Source organism: Notamacropus eugenii, chromosome 4 (assembly GCF_028372415.1).
Source record: "Notamacropus eugenii isolate mMacEug1 chromosome 4, mMacEug1.pri_v2, whole genome shotgun sequence".
Taxonomy (NCBI): Eukaryota; Metazoa; Chordata; class Mammalia; order Diprotodontia; family Macropodidae; genus Notamacropus; species Notamacropus eugenii.
The window spans coordinates 322,258,609-322,278,946 of NC_092875.1; the positions used below are offsets into that span (position 1 = coordinate 322,258,609).

Below are 20,338 nucleotides of genomic sequence, written 5' to 3' on the forward strand. Positions count from 1 at the left end.
CCCCCACCTCCCGGGGGGCCCGAGCCTTGGGGGCACCTCACTCCCCTCTCAACCCGCCAAAGAGACTCTCTCACCTACCCCCATCAGTCACCTCTTGGTGGGGGGGGGCCCGTGCTGCCGCTGAAGATCCCACCTCCGGAGCCCTTTCAGATCTGTGCCTCTCGGAGCCGTGGCCGCCGCCGCTGCCGCAGGGCTGGGCTGGGCACCGCGTCTGCAGCGCGACGGACCTTTTGCAAGAGGTTTGCTGGTCCCTCTGTGGGTGGGGGGACCCGCGTGGCCACTGGAGATCTCGTCCCATAGCCCTCTCGGATCTTTTTCTCACGGTGTCGCTGCCGCGGTATGGTTGCTCTCTGCTCCCCTTCCCGGAGCCCAGTCCACGGCGCGAAGGACCCCCCGTGAGAGGTTTGCAGGTCTCTCCAGAACAGAAATCTCCCTCGCTCCAATATTCCGTGGTCTCTGGGTGCAGAATTCGCCCTGGGTTAGTCCCCTCTGCCGTTCTGTGGTTTGTGGGTTCAGAGCTATGTGTATGTGCGTCTTTCTACTTCGCCATCTTCAAAGAGCTTTTAAAAAAATTAAAATAAAAGCCAAATAATTCATTAGCTAAAGTGATTGAAAAAAGAATGGACAACCAAATAGCCAGTATCCCAATGAAAAAGAAGTATTCACAACAAATGAAAGAAAAATAAAGGGAATTATTATAAATAATTTTGCCTGATTAAATGCCAACAAAACCAATTACTTAAATCAAGTGAATGAATATTTACAAAAATATAAAATATGCAGGCTAATAGAACAAGTTGGAATTTAAATAATCTAATTTCAGAAAAAGAAATTAAAAATACATGAACTCCCAAAGGAAAATAAAGTAAACCCTAAGAACTAAATGGATTTTAAAATGAGTTCTGTCAAACTTTCAGAGAAAAATTAATTCAAAGATTATGTAAGCTGTTTGCCAAAATGGGAAAATATTGGATCCTACCAAACTCTTTCCATAATTAGGGTTTTTCTGTATAAACCAGGGAAGGAAAAAGAAAACCATAGACTCACACTGCTAATGAATATTGATTCAAATGTATTTAATAAGATATTAGCAAAGAAGCTGCAGCAATATATCAGCAGGATAATGCACTATGACCAGATAGGATTTATAGAAGAATGTCAGAATGCTTCAATGTTGTTGTGTTTTCCAGTCCTTTCAGTCATGTCTGACTCTTCATGACCCCATTTAGGGTTTTCTGGAGTGATTTGCCATTTCCTTCTCCAGTTCATTTTACTGATGAGAAAACTGAGGCAAACAGGGTTAAGTGATTTGCCCAGGGTCACATAGTAAGTGTTTTAGACTGTATTTGCACTCAAGGCTTCCTGACTCCAGTTCTGGTGCTCTATCCAGTTTGCTACCTAGCTACCTTGGTTCAATATCAGGAAAACAATAGACTCAATTAGTAGACTATAAAAGTAAAAGTAGCAAAAGTGCCAAAAAGTATAAAAAGTAGTCAAACTGAAAATAGGCTATAATAGACTATCTTAATAACAAAATCAGTTAAAAATACATGACTGTATCAATAGAAGCCAAGACACTTTTGACAAAATAGAGCACCCCTAATAAAGCGTAAAAATAAATGCTCTTTGAACAAATCTAAAACAGAGAACAAGTATCACCTATGATGGAGAAACACCAGAAGCAATTTCAATTAGATCAGGGGTAAAGCAAGCATGTCCCTTATAACCATTATTATTTTATACTTCTAGAAATACTTGCAATAAAACAAGAAAGAAATTTAGACAATAAACACAAAAAGGAAACAGAATTAATATTTTTAATGGATGATATGATAAAGTACCCTAGGATTTCAACTAAAAATTAATTGAAACAATAACTTTAACAAAACAGCAGGACATAAAATCTATAAACCCTTTACGTATGTTACCAGCCAAACCCTTCAGAAAGGCTAAAAAAAGAAACAGCACACAAAATTACCATACAACATTTTTTTTTTTTAATCTGAGAGTACAGTTATCAAAACATACACAGCCATTTGGACATGGTGGCTACCAGAATAGGGTGCATCCTATCCAGGTCTCACATACCTACTCCAAAAAATTCCTGAGGTTCATAGCAAGACAAATAATCAAGAAATTAGAGTAAAGGACATTTTTCATCCTCGAGTGGCACAGAATGTCAGCCTGAAGACAAAGGGCAATGAGAAAGTCCACCATCAAAGCCAGTGCCAGATCAACTAGAGATGAGCATAGATAGCTTTTAAAGCTTTGTGTCTAGAGGCAAGAAGAGTTTTAGTATTCCATAAAAATGCCTCAGAATGGTAAAAACAAAAACAAAAACAAAAACCAACCCAGATTAGGAATATTGGAAGCCCTCAGGAACTGGAGTGACCACAGATTCTCATGGTGCCTCAGTGCTCAGATGGGGACAGTTCAGTCCTAGGGGAACCAAGGTCTATAACGCTAGAAACTGAAATTTCAGAGAGAGCCCTAAAGATCCAGTAGTTTGAACCTCAAAGATCTAGGGACCCCTAGAAGTTGGTTATCAGTACAAGAATCTAGGAGACCCAAAGTGAGACCAAACAGGGGCAGTGGTGAAACTTTTTTTTGGTACAAAACTCCATTTCACAAGCTCAAACTGGGGAGATAAATAAATGAAAGAAAATACCAATTAGTATTTTAAAAAATTATTGCTAATCTGGCTCTATAATAACTGCAAGTAGAGACTCAAAGAAAAAAGGTGATTTTCCACAAGGACTACATAAATACCAAGTTGCAAGGAAGTAAAAGAAAAAAATTTAAAAAGTAAAGAAAAACTCTTGAGGAAAGAATGAGAAGGATAACTAGCTGAGAAAAGACAGTGATAAACCCTACCCAAGAAGTAGAATTCATGAAAAGCAGATTCGAACAAAGAGAAATTAAGCATTCCATGACACAGCAAGAAATATTAGAATAAAATCAAAAGATTGAAAAAGATAGGAGGAAATATAAGAAATGTGATACAAAAACAACTGATCTGAAAAAAAAAGGTCAGAAGAAGTGATTTAAAAATCATTAGATTCCTGAAAACCATGATTTTTAAAAAAGCCTGGATACTATGTTTCAAGAAATCATAAATGAAAACTGTCCAGATCTGCTAGAACCATAAGGCAAAATAAGGATGGAAAGAATTCACTAATCACCTTATAAAAGAAACTCCAAAAGGAGAGAAATTAATTGCTCAAAAAGGACAACACTAGCTATCATAGTTTCAGTACTATACCAAACTAAAGAATTATTTTATGGAACTAGACAAAATTATAATAAAATTCATTTGATGAAACAAAATGTCAAGAACATTAAGGCACTTTTAGAATTATAAAGGAATAGGTGCATGAACTAATATTATGAGGTAAAGATGACCCAACACCTCAAGGGGAACCCCCTAGTACTCTCAGGGGCTGAGGTAGTATCCTAACTCTGAGATAACAAGCCTAGAGAAAATATTCGTTACATTTGTGGACAGAGAGCTCTGTCTTCCAACTTTTTCCCTCGTGGAAGACAATCTGATAATCCAATGGTAACCACTTACATGTGCACCTTCTCTTATACTTCCAATAATAACTGCATCTCCATGTGTGTCATTCTTGGCCTGGAGGCATATCATTGGTGATCCCATTTTTATATCCCAGCTAAAAGTTTATGATGTTTCTATTTTAACATGTGTTAGCCCATAAATAAGGTGATAAAATTTCCCATATCCATTAAGTGGCAGTCATGTTCTCTTCTGATCGAAGTATTTTACAGTCTTGAAACACATCCCCTAGGGTGCTGAGTCTTTCCCTTTGCAAGTGTCAGCTTTAAAGACCCAACAACTTGATGGCACCAACTATTCCCCTAAGGAAATATTAGTACTACACCAAGACACTCATGAATCTTCAGGACTTGAATTTCACAATTTAATATGGATCAATGGAAAACAGCCTTAATGTCAGTTTTATTGTTTTATAGTAAGGAGGAAAGTGAAAGCAATTTTGGGGGGGGAGGAAAAATGGGAGCAAGTAATTTATTTTAAAAGAGGTTAAAGAATGAGCTAGGAACAGAATGAGATAACCTGGTTTCACATGCTGTATAGGATTGTGTTTCTTTTTTGTGACACCAAGACCTTGTTTTTAGTTATTTTCCATTTGTTTGTCATTATTTCTTGATGCTCTGCTATGAGTACCATAGCAGAAATGCATCACCTATCTTCTAGATTATGGCAATGACCTTTTAATTGGTCTGCCTAATTTAAATCCCTCCTCCAATCCATCCCCCACACTGCTTCCAAAAAGATTTTTCCTAAGCATGCAGTTCCTGACCATGCTACTCCCCTACTCAGTAAACTCTACTGAGTCCCTGTTGTGGCTAGGATACAATATAAATCCCTCTGTTTAGCCTTCATAACCTAGCCCCAACTTATCTTTCCAGGCTCATTGGGCATTACTCTCTTTCTCACACTACTGTATAACCAAATTTACCTTCTATATGTTCCTCAAATGTAGTCCCCCATCTCTTGGTGCCCCCTGATGCCTGAAATGTACTCTCCTCTTCAGGATCTCTGAATCTTTGAATCCTCTTTGAATCCTTCACTTCTTTCAAGGTGGAGCTTAAGCATCACTTTTTTCATGAAGCCTTTCCTGTTTCTCCCAGCTGCTAGTGCCCACTCTCTCAAAATTAATAGGCATAAACCTTACATTTATTTTGTATCATTCTATATGTATTTATTTTGTATATACGTTTTTGGTATACATGTTGTCTCCCTCAAATTAAATTTTTCATTTAAAAAAAATCTCTTTGTCTCCATTATCTAACACATTGCCTGGCACATCATATATGCTTAAAGAAATACTTGTTGATTGGTTGACTTATTGATTCTTTCATCATCCTGTTTTAAAGTGTGAGAGCTTGCAGAGAGCAGTGCCCTGTGTTAATGAAATAGGGAACCAGTTAGCATTGGTGGAGAGGAGGGAAGAGCAATCAGAAAGCCTAGGGAACTTCCTGAGGAGAGGAGGTTGGACTAGAACCCAGAGCCCAGAGGAGTCTTGAGGCATGGGTAATAGACAGCATCAGTGGACTAGACATTGCTGGTGAGATAGAAAAAACAATAAAAAGTGTTGGAGGTGGGAAGATGCCAAAGGCAAATTTGCCTACTTCCCATTTTTTTCAGGACCCTGACACAAGGATCCTGTCCCTTCTTTGCTCTTTAATTATAGATATAGGGTAAAGGAATATGTATTCTTTCATGAGCTTGAGCTTCAAGGACTATCTCCATATTTGTAGCCATCTTTTCCTTGTCAATGAAGAGTCCTCCAATTATTTTGCATTGTTAGTAAAGGCCTTTTGATCAAAACTATTTCTTTCCTGCCTCTCTACTGCCCATAAATCTCTTCCATATGAGTGGGATAGGTTTAGTGAAGACTTCTCAGATTGTAATTCTGCTCCCAGGGTTGAGGTAAGACTGAGAGGCTCAAGGTTACTATATTTTTAGAACAGAATAATTCCATATAAAGATATAAAACTGTGTAGTACATTAGGGTCTCAATGATTGGATAAAGTTTACCTAATAATAAAATGTCTTCATTTCAAAAGGGATTGGTTAGATTTCGTGTCTAGAATGTAAGATCATATTCTCAGCTAATGAGAATAATGGTCAGTGGGGGGGGGGGGGAGGGACTTGTGTTAGGGTCTATATAAATCACTGCCTTTTCTTTGTCTTCGGCTTTTACTCCTACAGGTTAGCCCCGCTTCTCGAGAATCGAATAAATCTCTTTTCTGTCATCACTTTGAGACGCCTCTGAGCAATTGATTTATGTAGGAACCTGAGCCGTCCCACACACATAGTTGGCTCCTGACTTTGTCCTCAATACTGATTTGTGACTTTTGCCGTGAAATGATTAGTTGCTTTTTTAATTGCCTTAAATCCAAGCCTCACTCTGTCTGCCTTCTGATGCAATACTTTGCAAAAATCATTCTAGGTTACAAGCTTTTCTCATCACCACCAGCAGTAAATTATTTTTCTTCTTCAGATCTAGGTAGTTCTTAAGCATTCCAAGACTGTATCCTCTCAGCATCCCAAAGGAAGAGCCAAGCAAGAGGAAGACCAAATGAATACTAGACACTGATACCTCAGCTATGCTCTACTCATTTTTAATTCAGGAATGAACCCTGACCCTATGATGATTTTGTAGTATGTTCTGGCAAGGTCTACTTCCTACTTCACAGCTCCACTAGTTAATTAACTGGGACCAAGTTACTCCTAGAGGATGGAAGGTTGGTGCTTCAATATCTGGTCTCATTCTTAGACAGCATCTAAGTGTTTTTATTCCCATTTTACAAATGAGAAAATTGAAAGTCCTAGAGGAGACTTGTTCATGATCATATAGATAGTGTCTGAGGCAGGATTCAACCCCATTCCTTCTGACCCCAAAGTCAACACTACCCATTACACTGTTGCCCTCTCATTACGACAATCAAGAATGACAATAAACTGTATTGAGCACCTGAAACATGATGGTTTACATAAACATAATGTTTCTCACCTTATGGAGTGTTATCTCCTGGGGACTACAAAGTTTTTAAAAAACAGTCCTCAAATCTGCAAGAGAATCCATTTGTTATTCAATTTGTCTTCTGCAACTTGAAATAAATAATGTCACATCCACACATTGCATTTTTCAAATATATATTATAATTATTAATAAAATACAAATTTATTGAAAAGTATTACTGAATTCATATTAACTTTTTGTCATGGATTTTCTCATTCAACATATACCAACAATATGATCACTATTTCATGTAAGTCATGTAATTTCTTGATGCTAAAAAGTAGTACTCCTATTCAAAAAAGGTTAAGAACTCTTTGGCAGAATAGACATAGTAAAATCGCCTACTTTTTACCCTGGAAATGTCTGAATATTTTGCATGAAATTTGTTGCTGATGGGACTATTGGATTAGTAGCAGGAAAAGACTTTAGGGAGACTCCTGTTCAACTTCCCTCTATTATAGCAAGGGAACTGAGTGAGGTCTGGAGGGGATAAGTGACTTACCAGAGCTAAGTGACCTCTGACCTGGTCTTTTGCCTCTAATCCAGGACTCTTCTCAGTGTCCCATCTCTGGGATCACATCCAAATTTTGTGGGTTTCTTGGGTAGCAGCTACACCTGTGACATGGAGCATCAGTCTCCTGTCTATTTGTTTTCCAATGTGATATAATCCTGCCCTTGGATGATACTGAGCATTGTTAACAAAACCATCAAGTGCAATGTGCACTTAACTATGTAAAATGGGAAACTGGAGGACTGGCAAATTTTCCCAGGCCCAGGTGTTAGGATGCCTAATTGCTGCTGTTAGACTTAAGTGAGACTCATTTTTTTCTAATTTATAATATGATCTTTTAGTGTCTTCCACCTGATGGCTATCCAACCTTATCTCCCAACAAAGTTCCAATTCTGTAAAGATGGTTTTTCCATTTCCAACCAGATCAGGCTCATTCCCACCTCCACATATTGTTCCCTCTTCCTGAAATTTCCTTTCCATTTCTTTTTTTTTCTCCGTATTAAATCTAGCCTTCAACATCCAGTTTAAGTCTCACCCTATCTAGTAAGCCTTCTCTGATAGCTGTATGCCACAGGATCATGGAATGTAACTGATAGGGGCCTTAGAGATGGAACAAACTTAATTTTTACTGTTGAAAAAATGGTTCAGAGAGGTAAAAGGACTTGTCCAATGTCACAGTGTGAATTAATGATGTTCTCCAACCCTTACCTGAAGATGAGTGCCCTTGATATCTTCCCTGAGAAATGATTATTCAGCTTCTGCTTGAATATCTCTGGGTAGAAGGGAAGCAAGCATACTACCACATCAACAGATGGAGGTTAGTTTCTGATAGCTGGGTATCAGCTAAAGGGGATGTCATTCTAGCTCTGGGAAAAACTGAAAGAATAATGTAGAGTAACATCCACAAAGCAAATGAGGTATGAATTGAGTATGAGAATATTTAAATACTGGTACTGGGATGCAAGGTCAACCTGTGACCTCAATATGGCTGATCTGATATAAAACTTGCCTTCTGCATAGACTTAATGCCTTGAAGGATGGGTAGTAAGTTTCCTATTACTAGAAATCTTCAAATGGAAGAGAATCATCTGTTGGGGACATTATAAGGTATGGACCAGGGTCAGACCAGATGTGCTCTGGAGTTCCTTCCCACTTGAAGTCTTTGAATTAAAGGCCAAACTAGTCCTAAGTTCTGTTCTAAAGTCTTGCCTGCAGATGGAGGTTAAATAGTTATAGCTGCAGAGGTGTGGGGACAAGAAGTCACTCCTGTTATAAGCACTGGAAATGTGCTGGATCTGAGAATCACATGAAAAGGAATAGCCATGCTGGACGTTTTTAAATTTTTCATGTCCTTTGTATAAGTTTCAAATTTTAGTGATCTGTTTGTAGGGTATGGGGCTCCCTTGCCTCCTCTAAACAGTATTGTCAGGCTTCCAAGATAGCTTTGGTTGTATTTTTAAGATTTTACAACAGGGCTCCACAGCAGTTAGCTTCCATGATAAATGGGGGCACCCAAACAAGCGTCGCTAGCTTTTGACTCATATGATATAAGGTCCTCTCACTTTTCTGACTCTATTAAGACATAAGGACACACAGCAGCACCAAATTATATCCCATTGTGCTCTTGAGTACATAGAATCATCAATATTTTTCAGGTTGTTTCATTTCTCTGGTCTTCCCAATAAGACAGAAAGTTCCCTGGGGCATAGATGGTGTCATTCATTCATTCAATAAGCATTTAAGTGCCTATTATGTGTTAGGCACAGTGCTGGATCAGGGATGTAAGACAAAAGTGAAACTCTCCTTGCCCTCAAAGGGATTATATTCTACTTTTCTTATGTTCTCCACAGGCCCTCGTACCGTGGTGGGTGTACAGTAGATATTTTAAGAAATGTGTTCAATCAAATAGAAGGATTTGAAACTGTGAGAAAAAAGTGCTACACTCTGAAAAGTCACTGAATTTACTAATTATCTTGACTTTATTAGGAGAAATAATGACAATGATTATAATGACTTATCATTATTGTTTGCCAGGCCTAGAGGCCTGTGTAGGCTATCCGAGTCTTCTTACCTCACCTCCTAGGTCTTCGGTTGGCCAAAACCGGATGCTCATATGAGAGAAAGGACGTTCCAGAGTCGAACAAGGGTTGAGCTTTATTTCAGGGTCTCGGTTACAAGTGCAGGGGGGTCTTCCTTAGGAGGAAGAGGGGGAGATTTCCTAAGGAGGCTAAGATCTTAAGGGATTGGAAGTAGAAGTACAAGCGGGGAGAGAGCGGGAGGGGAGAGAGAAGAGAAGCGGAGCCTGCTGTCCTCTTGGCTCCTCATGTGCTAAGAGCGCTTTCAGGCTTCCTCAATCCTATTTAACCTTCAGCCGCATAGTTTGCATCTGAATACCGTGCTGTTAGGTAACTAGGTGTGCCCAGATCCGGGACAATCTCGAGGGCGGAGAGATCTCTCTCCCATCACGTTTCTCACGGGAAGAGGCGGAATTACTCGAGATAGCTCGGTTCACCTCGATTCCCTGCCGTTTCCTGGGGAGGTATCGTGAGAGCTCTAAGATTTAGAAGCTCCCACCTTTACCCGCCCGAGACTGTCCACACGGAATTGAGCTTCCAATCCCAACAATTGTTGCTACCATGGTGGTCATTATTGAAAAACAGCCAATTGAACTTTAAATGGCATTGCCATTCTACAAGGTAAGATGCACTTTCAGGCTGCAATATAACATAGCTATGCTCAGCATATTCTGTAGGCTGATAAACAAAATTACTTGAAGAGTAGCATAGATATCTGTACCAAGAAAGCCAACAAACACCTCTTAATTCCAATCGTGTAGAGCCCCCTTACAGTTACTTTGTATTCAGGGTGATTAGGGATTCCCAGGACTTCCTTGGTGTTAATAGCTATAAGGTTAACCGTGTATCCTTCTGAGAATGTGTGCTATGATAGTAAAATAGTAACATTGTCATTGGTTGTACAGAAAAGTTGTTGTCCATCAGCATAAGATTTAAGGTGGCCAAAGATACCAGACTCAAATGTCCACCATTTCTCCTTCCCTCCCTCTGTTCCTTCATTCCTTCTTTCCTTCCTTTTTTCTTGCTTCCTCCCTTTCTTCCTTTTTTTCTTCCTTCCTCCCTTTCCTCCCTTTCTCTTCCTTCCTTGGAGGAAAATGGAGAATTGGAAAGAGTTCCACTCTTGTGGAACTTTGCAAATGTTATTGGCAAAAACCATAGGTTACTAATGATTTTCCAACAGATATAAAGGCAAGGAGACCTGAAGAGAGTGTGCTTTGTTTGTGGTTTTGCAAATGTAAAGTAACAATTATATGTGCATGTTTTGGTTTTGGTTTGTTGTTGTTAGCAGGAGGGGTGCCTCTATATCTCTGATATGTAAGGAGAATGAAATGTCCCTTGAATAAACAAAAGAAATATAGCCAAGATCAGAGGGAAAGCAGAAAATTGGAGGGGGGGGGGAAGAATTATAGAAAGTTTATCAGATAAAGGTCTCATATCTAAAATATATAAAGAACTTTGTCAAATCTGTAAGAATATGAATCATTCCCCAATTGATAAATGGTAAAAAGAATATGAATAGGTAGTTTTCCAATGAAGAAATCAAATCAATTTATGGTCATATAAAAATGCTCTAAATCATTATTGATTAGAGAAATGGAGATTAAAGCAAACTTGAGATGTCATTTTACACCTACCAGATTGGCTAAAATGATAGAAGGGAGAAATGACAAGTGTTGGAGAGGATGTGGAAAAACTGGCAATTGTTTGTGGAATTGTAAAATGATCCAACCATTTTGAAAAGCAATCTGGAATTATGCCTCAAGAGTTATTAAATTACCTATACCCTTTGATCCAGCAATGCCACTTTTGGTCTATTTCCAAAGATGATTAGGGAAAAAGGAAAAGAATCTATGTGTTCTGAAATATTTACAGCAGCTTCCTTTGTGGTGGCAAACAACTAGAAATTGCAGGGATGCCCATAACTTGGGGAATGACTGAAGGAGTTGTGGTATATAATTGTGATGGAATACAACAATACTATCAAAAATGATGAGCTCAATGATCTTAGAAAAAAACGTGGAAAGATTTATGTGAAACAATGAAAAGTAAAATGAGTAGAACCAAGAAAACATTGTATACAGTAACAGCAATATTGTTTCAAGAACAGCTTTGAGCAAACAAGTTATTTTGTCTATTACAAATACCCAAATTAACTATAAAGGATATATGAAAAAAGATGCTGTCTGCATCCAGAGAAAGAACTGATAAATAGAAGTATGTACAGAATAATTGTACATACACATACACACCTATTTGTGTCTAGTGGTAGGGAAGAGGGAAGAAAAAAGGGAAAAAAGAAATTTACACAATAATTTTGTGTATTTGAAAGAAAAAGTAAGTTATGCAGAGTATATTTGCAGTTTCATGTATGTTTGTTTTGTACTATGTTATAGAAATGATTGTTTGATTATATAAATTAAAAAGAAAAGGAATGAAAAGCTTCAAAAGGAAGACAAAAAGGAAAAATAATTTTAAAAGAAGGAAAAACTAATATGTTTGGGAGATTGGAAGGTCCCAATGTGAGACAAAGAGGAGGAAGAGAAGAAGGGTCACTGTACTTTTTGGAGCTATAAAATAAATTTTATCATTTTTCCATAAATGTTAGAACTGGACCTTATGAGGTGGAAGTTTCTTTTTATGATTCATAGTTCTGATGAAAATCCTCAAGTGTAACTAGGAAGAGGTCAGAGGAATAGTGACCCAAGTGGTAGTCTGGTCAGACCACATCTGGAGTTTTGTGTTCAGTTTTATTGTCATATTTTAGGAAGCACATTATGTAAGCTAAAGAATATTTAAAGGATGGCAACTCAAGTGGTGAAGGGCCTTGTTTTCATACTGTATAACGATAAGTTAAAAGAACTGTGGATGTTAGAGAAGTAACTTGTCTTAGGGAAGCAGTCTTCAAATACTTGCAGTTGGAAGAGGAATTAGATTTAACTACTAGGAGCCAATGGGCAGAACTCAGAAGCATGAATAGAAGTTTAAAAGATGGGAATTTAAGATTTATATGAAGAAAAACTTCCTAACAATTAGTTAAACAAAAGTAGAATGTGCTGTCTCAGGAGATAGTAGGTTGTCCTTCATTGGAGCTCTTTAGGTAAAGCCTTGATATATCCTAGTTGGGAATGTGGTAGAGAAGATTCTTTTTCCATGTATGAGTTGAACTAGTCAAGTTGAAAAACCTTTATTAAGACCCTAATATGTGACAGAAATTGTGCTAAGTGCTAGGGATACAAAGAACGGCAAGAAATAGTCTCTGTTCTCAAGGAGCTCATAGACCAATGAGGGAGACAACATGCAAACAACTGTGTACAAAGTATAATCAAGATAAATTGTAGATGGCTTTGGTATTAAGGGAGATCAGAAATGTTCACTTGAAGAAGGTGGAATTTTACCTGTAAAGAAAGCCAGGAGACAGATGAGAAGGAACAGAATTAGAGGACAGCCAATGTATGTGCACAAAGTTAGGAGATGGAGTATCTTACACAAGGAATAGCAAGGAGACCAGTTTTACTAGATTACTAGATCTCTTGGTGGGGGAAGATTGTCAGGCTGAAAAGTCTGGAAGGGAGGGAGGTGGAGAAGGGGAGGGGAGGTTATGAAGGGGTAAGAGGAAGATAATGAGTTCAGTTTCAGAGATACTGAGTTTAAGATGTCTATGAGACTTCCTGTTTGAGATGTTGATTAGGGAGTTGTAGATATAAGAGTAGAAGTCATGAAAAAAATTAGTGCAAAATAAATAAATCTGAGACTCATGAGAATAGAAATGATAATTAAAGCCATGGTAACCAATGAAATCACAAAGAGAAACAGTATGGTAGGAGAAGAGAGAAGAGCCCAAGATGAAACTCCAGTGAAGGAGACAGAGAAAGAATGGTCAGACAAGTGGAAGGAGTATCTGAAAATAGTGGTGTCACTAGAGAGAAGAGAATTTTAAGAAGATGATGACCAACAGTGTCAAAGACTTCAGAGAGGTCAAAAAAGTTAAAAATTGGCCCATTAGGTTTGGCAATTAGGGAATCACTAGTAAATGTGGAGAGAGCTGTGGGCTCTGAAATTCCTTCTAACTCTAAAATTCTGTGATTCTGTAAAACAAACCATGGTTGTTGTGACTCATTGCTAAAGGACACTGAAGAAAGCAAATACTGGCTTAACATGAATAACTGTGAGACATACTATTTTCCTGGGGCATATATCTAGTATAAGATGTCTCCTAAGACTCGAGAGCCACAATAACCAATACCATGTTATGGTGTTTCATGTATAGGACAAATTAAACTGACAGACTTAATCCAATCACTTCTTTGGGCCTCAGCTTCCTCATTTATAAAAATAGAGTAATAACATTTCTTCTACCTAACAAACCTTAAAGCACCATAGAAATGGGAAATACTGTTATTATTATTGTTAAGAATTATTAAGCACTGGGTAAGAAAATGAGATCTTAGAGCAGGGATTCTTAACCTTTTGTCTATGTTCTGTACCCCTTTGACAGTCTGGGGAAGCCTGTGGACCCCTTCCCAGAGTAATGATTTTAAATACATAAAATGGGATTTCAAAGGAAACCAGTTATTTTGAAATACAATTGTCAATTTTAAGCAATTATATAATTAAAAACATAAAGATCTCGTGAACCCTAGGTTATGAACCCTTGCCTTAGGAGGAACAGGTGTTATTTTCAGTATTGTGAAGATATAGACTTCAGAAAATATGAAGGTTTGAAATAGGAAAGTATGAAAAGTGAACAGTTGGCTAAGAAGATGGCTCCCCAGAATGGGATTTGAATTTCTAGAACAAAGCTTGAAATAAAGGAATGACAGACTTCTGACCAGAGATGGAATGTATCTAAGAGAGGATTGGTAAAAATATTGTCCAGAGACTTACGGATATAATCAAGAAGACTTTAAATTTTAAAATGGAATAGGAGGGAGAAAATGCCCTTATATATGTGCTAAAGTAGTTATGACAGATAGTAAAAGCTATACCATAGGAAGTGGAGTATCAGTAGAAAGGATAAATAACCTATAGATAACAATTTCCAAGAATATAGGAAAACGATTTATACACATAGTCTATGACATTTATATACAATTGTGAGTTACAAAATATACTACAGATCTTATAAAAGGAAATCATTTTGACTATACAGGTACCACTGAGATTTAATAATATATGACTCATGATCAGAATATAGTAATAGAAGGATATGCCTCATTGGAAAGAACAGTTTAGATAAACGGCTGAGGGAAACATTGTTTACTAAGAAGATAGACTCCTGTGGAGAATATATGAAGAGAGAAGGATGTATGTGACAGAGAATATTTGGATGAATGTCAGTCTAGGGAGAAAAAACAAAGTGATAATGTTATGGGAGTATATACTACAAACAACACAGCCATAAGAAAAAAATTGATAATGAAATTGGGAAATATATCATAATTTAGCATATTGAATTGATACTGTAGTAGTGGGGGACTTCAATTATCCAGACATATGATGAATCTCTTTCTTTTAAAAGCTGGAAGACGTTTTCATTTGACCTGGAATAATTTTATTTTTCCAAGAAGAAGCAATGAGAGAACTTGCTATCCTTGATCTGTTTTTAACTAAGAGAACTGATTGAGGAAGTAGGAATGATGGGAACTTTAGGAGGTAGCTTGCAAGCCATTTTAGAATTCATGATTGATCAGAAGGGGAATGCTGGGCTAAGGATGATGTATACTGTTGTCTTTTTTTTTTTAAAGGAAATTGGATTCCACAGAATTCAGGCAAAGAATATGTAGGCCTGAACAGCCAAAAAATTCTACGTGGGAAGATTGTTCAAGAGAGATGGACTGCTCTTTACAGCTATGATGAAGATGACATGGAATCATTAAATTTAGGAACTGAATTGTACTTTAAAGGTTATCTAGATCCAACCATTCAGAAAACTGAGGTCAGAAAAATGAAGTAACTTGGTTAAAGTCACACAGCTAAGAGGCAGAGCTGGGGCTATAACCCAGATGGGAAAGTGTACTGTGTGATGTGGTCCTAGGAATATTTCAATAGGGTAGTTCAAAATTAAAATTGTCCATCAAAATGCATCCCTTTGCCCTGATCTGAGGCACACATTGTGGACTGTTTATAGCAAGAAATTGGCATTTGGAGGCAATTTGGACTCAGAATCTTTGTCCTGTCCAGGCCTTTACAGGAGGTATAAACCAAGTAACTGCCTTTTATTGTGCCCAGTACCGGGCATAATAAAATACCCTTTTGCTGAAATCTCAGGGGCTTTCCTATATAAAAAGCTATTATTTTTACAAGATGAAACTCTCATCTATATTCTGCAAAGAAGTTTGCCCAGTTTATATAAGGTAATCAAAATATCAGAAGGAAGATTTTATAGAAGGAAAAACACTCATGCCTATGTATAATTTATGGTGTGGTGCATGCATAAGTGGACCTGATAGATTTATCCCACAAAGCTATGTTAGCAAACATTAAGGCTTTAGAGGAGACCAGGAGTCAAGAAAATATAGTTAGAGGGGCAATTGCACCACAAATCTTCTTAACTCCAAGTATGAAAGAGTGATTGGGAAAGAAGACCTCCATAAGAGACTTGGGAGAGGGAATTATTCATTGATTTTTGTCATTATTATCTGTATTACAAAGCTCACCAGCATAGACTGAGAGGAAGGTCAGGTCATTCATTTAGTTTTTTTTGTTTGGTTCAGTCATTGATTCATTCAATGAGCATTTATTAAGTTTCCACATTACCTAATATGGAAAGAGCACTAGTTCAGAGGACTCAGGCTGCCATCTTGCCTCTGGTGCTTACTGTTTATTGAATCTTCACAGGTCTCAGTTTTCTCAATATAAAGTGAGGGCAGTGAACTAGGTGTCCTCTGAGTATTCTTCTAGATCTAAATTTATGATTATAATGTCTTACATTACACACAAGAAGCGTTCTGCTGAGTTCAGACAAATGTAAAACAGACCCTTAGGAAACTTACATTCTACAAGAGGAAACAACAGTTATATTGAATGAGTGAATGAATGAATGAATGAATGAATGAATGAATGAATGAAACATTTATTAAGTGCTTGCTATGGACACAGCACTGTTTTAAGAGCTGAGAATAGAAATAGAAAAATAAGATGGTCCCTGTTCTCAAGGGGGTCACATTCTAATGCGGAAGGTGTAAATCAGATGGAAAACTCCCATGGTCCTTAAAGTGCTGAGGCAAAACAGATGGCAATGCCTCGTCTTTAATGTTATTTCCACTGATAAAAATCAATACAAAGTACATACCAAAACAAGCAAAGTAATTTCAGATGTGAGAGGCCCTAAGTTAGGGTGATAAGGAAAGACTTTGTTTAGGAGGTGGTATTTGATTGAGTTTTTAAAAAATATTTTATTTTCCCCCCAATTACATGAAAACAAATTTAACATTTGCTTCTTAAAACTTTGAGTTCCAAATTTTCTCCCTCCCTCCCTCTCTCCTCCCCGCTTCCTGAGATGGTATTTGATTGAGTTTTGAAAGAAGCATCAGCTTCGAAGAAGTGGTTAGGAAGTGATGAATTGGTTCAATCATTGGGGAAAGCATTTTGGAATTATGAAAGTCACTAAACTGTGCATACCATTGCATCCAGCTATACCACTACTACATTTATACCCCAAAGAGAGCAAAAAAAATGGGAAAGGCTCCATATGTACAAAATTACTCATAGCAGCTCTTTTTTGTAGGGACAAAGAACTGAAATCTAAGAGGGTGACTTTTAATTGGAGAATGACTGAACAAATTATGGTATATGAACTTAAATGGAATATTATTGTAGTATAAGAAACAACAAAAGAGATAATTTCAGAGAAACTTGGGAAGACTTGTATGAGCTGATACAGGGTAAAATGAGCAGAACCAGGAGAACAATTTATATTATAACAATGTAAAGGGAAAAAAAACTTTGAAGGACTGGAAAGCTCTGATCAATATAATTAGACCATAATCCCATAGGACCAATGATGAGGCTTATTACCTACTTCCTAACAAAGAGATGATGGATTCCAGAGGCAACGTAGAATAAAAACACATCTTTGGACATGGCCAATGTGGGAATTTGTTTTGTTTGACTATGCATATTTGTTATAAAGTGTATCTTTTTCTTTTTTCTTTTGGAGGGAGAATGGTGGGAAGGAAAGGAAGGATAGAGTTAGGGTTCTCTCCTCTCCCCCAAATGAGAGAACAGAAAAAGGCCAGAAGGAATTACAGATAAGCATAACAACATTAAAATTTACATGCTGAGTTTATTCTACACTTTAAAAGAAAAGCAAGGTCTATATATAAAACAGAGACCCACAATTTCATATGTAATCCTTTCCTGTTCTACAGTGGTTAAGGAAATGTTTGTTTCATTTCAGAATTTTACAAATTAAAGAAAAACATTTAAAAACAAATTTATAAAAGGAGTAGTCAATAAGAGGTAGTGCATTTCCTTCAGAATTTTTTTTTGGGGGGGGGTCTCCTTTACTAAGGGGCTGACCTGCTTTTCATGCTTTTCTTGCATCTCTCTCATTTCTCTTCCCAGTTTTCCTCCACCTCTCTAACTTCATTTTCAAAATCCTTTTTGAGCTCTTCCATGGCCTAAGACCATTGAATGTTTATTTTGGATGTTTGGGATACAAAAGCCTTGAATTCTATGTCTTTCCCTGATGGTAAACATTGTTCTTCCTCAGCAGAAAGGATGGGAGGAGATATCTGTTCACCAAGAAAGTAACCTTCCATGGTCTTATTTTTTTTCCCTTTTCTGGGCATTTTCCCAGCCAGTTACTTGACTTCTGAGTTTCCTCTCCACATCCACCTCACCTCCAGTTCCACCCAGCTAGTGCTTGGGGGCTGAGATTCAAGTGCTGCTTCCCAGCCCCTGCTATTCAGTGTGAGATTAAGTTCAGGTGCTCAGGTGGGGGCAGGGCTGCCACACGGGGCTCAGTTCCCTCAGGGGGTTTATGTGGAGACCTTCAACAATGGATCCGGGCTCCTTCCTGCTTTGGGAGCCCCTGTCTGCTGCTGCCTCTGCTGCCACCTCCGCTGCAGCCTCCCGAGGGGTCCTGAGTTATGGAGACACCTCGCTCCCCTCTCAGCCAACCAAAAAGACTCTCTCACTGACCTTTGGTGCCTGTGGGTGGATGGACCTGCGTGGCCACTGGAGATTCTGTCCCTGAAGCCTGCTTGGATCTGCTCCTCTCAGTGCTGCGTGGCCAAGGCAGGGCTGAGCTCTGCTCCAAGTCCTGTGCGTGACATTCCTTTGGTGCTGGTTCTTCAGGTCTCTCTGGAACAGAAATCTTGTCTGCTCCGTTGTTCTGTGGCTTCTGCTGCTCCACAATTTGTTGAGAGTTCTTCTTTACAGGTATTTTATGGGCTGTGGGTTGGGAGCTGGCATATATTTATCTTTCTACTCTGCCATCTTGGCTCCTCCCCCCTGCATTTCCAAACTTATACAGACACAAACAAGTGAAATTTCATGTTGCCACATTCTCCACAACCTGATCTAACATCTCAGGCAGTCACCCTCCAATGACTTGTGAAGGCCCACAGAAAGATACAGACTTACGATATCCCCTAATATTAGTCCTTCCAGACCCTGATCATCTATAAGGAATTTTTTCAATAAATCTAATTTGGAATATGTAAGTTTAGTGTGTGATCTTTTTTTTTCTTTCTTGGTGTGGAAGCTGATTTACATACACACACATATAGACAAAATTATTCATTTAGAAAAGCATTTGCTGCTAAATGTTAGGAAGTAAAACAGGTAGAAGAGATTAATCATCTAGTCCTTTTTACTATAACAGCTGCCTGGTTGATTTCCATACCTCCAGTCTCTTTCCTTTCCATTTCATCTTTCACATTACTACCAAATTAATATTCCCAAGACAAAGCCATGATCTTATTACTTAACCACTCAAAACCTTCAGTGGCTCTCTGTTGCTTCTAGGAAAAAATGTAAATTATTCAGCCTACTATTTAAAAACCCACCACAATCCTGCTCCAACCTATTTCCAATTTTATTTCTTATTTCTCACCTTCTTGCATTTGAAGCAACTGCCAAAATGAACTATGTTCACTGAATTCTGCTTAAATGTTTTCACGTGGGCTGTTTCATGGGGCTGCCTCCCCTCTTTGTCTCTGCCTTCCAGACTCCTTCTCTTCTTCTTAAGACTGAGGTCAGTTATCATCTGCTCCATGAAGCCGTCCTTGATCTTTTCAGCTGAAAGCATTCGTTTCTTCTTCAAGTTTTCCTAGACTACCTGATCTATCCTTTGTTCCCCATTGTTCCTTGCATTGGTTGTATTATACTTATCTGTAAAAATGCCATCCCCTTCCCCACCCCAGGAGAATATAAGCTTCTTGAGGGCAGGGATAATGCCATTTTAAAAACCTTTGTATCTCCAGTGCTTTGTAGACAGTAGTAGATTATTTATATTTGTTCATTGTATTGTGTTTGTACCCATGCTTTTAAACCTTCTGCTGGATTGTGAGTAGTTTAGTATGGTAAAAAGAATACTGGATTTAGTCAGATGATTTGGGTTTGAATCCATGTTTTGTTAATACAAATATGATTTCTTCTTCCTTTTCTCCTTCCTTCCTCCCTCCTTCTTTCTTTCTCCTATCCTTTCTTTCTTTCTTTTTTTCTTCCTTTCTGTCTTACCAGTCATCTTTATTTTTCTAAGTGAGCCATGAAAGTATGGAAAGGCTAAACACCCATGTCAGGCCATAGGAGAGATAGAGTCAGCTTACATGTAATATTGAAGACTGAAGAACAAGAAAAGCCACCAGAATGAACAAACCTCATGAGAGTAACATACTGGAGGAAGGAGCCCCTAATCTGAAGGGATGGCAAGTGGATCTGTTTGTGACCAAATGGTCATGACAACATAAATGAGGCCATAACATCACAGATCTGGTCACAACCAAAGCAGGTATCTCCCTCATGATTTAGACCCAGTGCTCTCTGTTAAAGCTGATCAGACCATTTGATGGAACTTGCTAGAGAGGTCACAGATACAGATGAGTCCGCAGGCTCAGTTTCCTTAGCCCTATTGGCATGTATAATATTGAAAAAACTACTTAATCTTTCTGAGCCTCAATTTCTTCTTTTGTAAAAGGAATGGGTTGAATTAGATGACTCCTAAGGCACTTGACAAC

The 20,338-nt window shown here is 38.1% G+C and overlaps 1 protein-coding gene across 1 annotated transcript in view; it reads left to right on the forward strand.

Annotated features, from left to right (window-relative positions):
• Window positions 1–15,238, forward strand: part of LOC140502856 (uncharacterized) — a 51,037-nt gene extending 35,799 nt beyond the window's left edge. Inside the window, exon 2 of the mRNA XM_072606915.1 lies at window positions 14,900–15,238. Within this exon, the coding sequence (XP_072463016.1) occupies window positions 14,900–14,938 (39 nt within the window). The 3' untranslated portion in view covers window positions 14,939–15,238. The remainder of the gene's footprint in view (window positions 1–14,899) is intronic.
• The last annotated feature ends 5,100 nt before the right edge of the window (window positions 15,239–20,338 follow it).